At 39.0% G+C, this 2,605-nt stretch overlaps 1 protein-coding gene across 1 annotated transcript; it reads left to right on the top strand.

Moving 5' to 3' along the window:
* The first annotated feature begins 1,033 nt into the window (after positions 1-1,033).
* On the top strand, positions 1,034-1,958 carry LOC106752707 (cysteine-rich hydrophobic domain-containing protein 1-like). Its single transcript, XM_014634443.1, has 2 exons — positions 1,034-1,195; positions 1,800-1,958. The coding sequence occupies exons 1-2, from the start codon at positions 1,034-1,036 to the stop codon at positions 1,956-1,958; spliced, it is 321 nt and encodes a 106-aa protein (XP_014489929.1).
* The last annotated feature ends 647 nt before the right edge of the window (positions 1,959-2,605 follow it).

Raw genomic sequence — 2,605 nt, 5'->3', positions numbered from 1 at the left:
TGGACTAGTCACTAGTGGACCTTCCACTGCAGCTTTAGGAGTAATCTTCTTCACTTGAACCAGCTGCTCATCATTAAAGACATTGAAGATTACTTCCTCATCTTGGTCTTTAAGCATCAAAATTCCATCATCAACATTGATGACAACTTTGGTCATTTTCATGAATGGCCTTCCAAGAATGAGAGGAAGCTTTAAATCTTCCCCATCTCCATCACCATAAAATCCACTGGAAATTTCAATTTATCAATTTGAACCATAACATCTTCCACTACACCATAGGGCTTCTTAGTGGATCTATCCGCCATTTGCAAAGTCATCTTTGTAGGTTTAACTTCAAGACCACTAATCTTCTTACGCATAGATAGGGGCATCAAATTGATACTAGACCCTAAATCAATTAGGGCTTTCCCTATATCAACATTCCCAATAGAGCAATGAATAATAAAACTTCCCCGATCTTTAACTTTGGTAGGAAGCGTCTTTTGCAAAATAACACTGCAATTACCATGTACCTCAATTGTTTCCTTATCTAGATATATCTCTTCTTTTTGAGGAATTTCTTCAGAAATTTAGCATATATAGGAATTTGTTGCAATGCCTCAACCAAAGGAATTTTAATTATATGCAATTGGCGCTGAGGGCCTCTTGTTTTGCCCTCAGCGTGGATGGGAAGTAGTGCTCAGAGTTGTTTTACTTTCATGTTACTAATGCTTGATGATTACTGTATTTGGTTGTGAATCTGTGTGGTGCAGGAATGGCTTCTTCATCTAAAAATAGGATAAAGACTCTGGGAAATAAGAGGAAGGAGAAAGAATACTTTTACTCTAACAAATTTTTGTCTGATGCACATGAAAGATACTTCTCGACAGTGGAAGGAAGAAGATTGCTAATGGAGCGAAAGGTGGCAATCATACTAGCTCTAGCACCACAGTTTGAAAGAGAGATGGATAGAAGAAACTAGATGAACTTGGCATCTTACCCTACTCCCGCCAAAATTGTTGTGGTCAAAGAATTCTATACAAATGCAACAACAATGGGTGGAGAGCAAGAGACGTATAGGAGCTACGTAAGGGGTAAGCGAATATCTTTTGATGCTGACACATTGAACAACTTTCTAGGCACAGACTGGGATGAAGAGCAGTGTCAGTATGCACTTTCCATGGCGGAAGGAGTGGACTTTGATGACGTGGAGCGGGTTGTGTGTTTGCCTGGAGGACACTTTTAGAGAAATAGGAAAGAGGCACCTATTCACATTAGGAGATCTTATTTGTTGCCTCTGGCCAAATATTGGATGACATTCACACATGCCAATGTGCAGCCCTGCTCTCATGTTTCTGACATCACCACCCACAAGGTCATTTTCCTCTATTGTGTTCTAAGGGGTTTAAACATCAATATTGGGCAAGTGATAGTTGATGAAATCCAAAATTGTGCTCACTCTGTAAGCAACTAGGCACCCCTAGGACACCCTTCTTTGATTTCTCATCTGTGTGCAATTGCAAGTGTTAATGTGTCCTCACCACCACTGCAACGTCCGAGAAAGGAGATTGATGCCTCCTAGTATACTTAGTATTGTGCATTTGATGAGCCAGGACTACCGGTGCCACCACCACAGTCGCCCAAGGGGCATAGGAGGGCACTACCGCTAGCTTAGGAGCCAGCTCATGAGGCTGCCCCATTTCAGATGTGGGACATGTACATGTCCTTAATGGAGGCAAGGATGGTTGCTTTATATAGGGAAGCAGGAGTTGTTAAGGACTCTAACATCTGCCTTTACTGAACAACAATTTATATCTCAGGAGGACTTTGCAGCCCGAATGACATGGCCTGCTGATCCAACACAGGAGGGTGGTGGAGCTAGAGCAGCTAAAGCTTTAGCCATGGAGGAGGACGCTGAAGATGAAGATGAAGAGGAAGAGGAAGTTGAAGATGAAGAGGATTCTGATGATTATGATTGAGGATTTTAGAGAGCATCTATTAAGGGATGTTATTTTATCACTAGACAAGATTTCTTTTATTTTCATGTTTATTGTTTTTATTGTTTCCATTCTTGAACTATATTTTGCTTCTTTTTTTATTGTTTCTGTTTTAATTGTAGTATAGGTTATTGTACTTGGCTTGAATTAACTACACTGCTTTGGTTCAATTATGCTTTGTTTTGTGATAAGTAATACTTTGTGATGCTCTATTATATTGATTGATGTTGAGATGATGTAATGTGTGATGATATACAGGTGATGGCTCATAATTTGAATGAAACATATGCTTGAGGTAAAATTTGATTGAGATATTGAGCATGATGTTTATCTGAATTCTGGAACTTGAAATTAACCTATGTGAGGTTTGGACTTCAGAGTTTTTATAAATAATGGCTATTACTTTGAAAGCATGAATGATTTTGTCCAAATTTTCTGTGATTGAACTACTTGCTTGCAGGTTTCATATGATCAAGGTCATTTGTTGTTATCCCTTTTTAGCCTTCACATGATTGTAGCCCACTAAAAAGAGAACAATTTGTTCTTTAAGTTTTACATAAGAGAGAAAGCTCCAATAACAAAGAATTATAGTGGTGATCAAAGCCTTGAAGGTTTCTTGTGAAGCAAGA

Source organism: Vigna radiata, chromosome 2 (assembly GCF_000741045.1).
Source record: "Vigna radiata var. radiata cultivar VC1973A chromosome 2, Vradiata_ver6, whole genome shotgun sequence".
In the NCBI taxonomy this organism is placed as follows: Eukaryota; Viridiplantae; Streptophyta; class Magnoliopsida; order Fabales; family Fabaceae; genus Vigna; species Vigna radiata.
The sequence above is the reverse complement of the archived record's forward strand: the minus strand, read 5'-3'. Positions and strand labels throughout refer to the sequence as shown.

Bases quoted from the DNA above. Each gene is read 5' to 3' on its own strand.
- LOC106752707 (XM_014634443.1), top strand. From the start codon at position 1,034: ATGGGTGGAGAGCAAGAGACGTATAGGAGCTACGTAAGGGGTAAGCGA. The intron at 1,196-1,799 runs GTTGTGTGTTTG...TTTATATCTCAG, and splicing joins ACTTTGATGACGTGGAGCGG to GAGGACTTTGCAGCCCGAAT.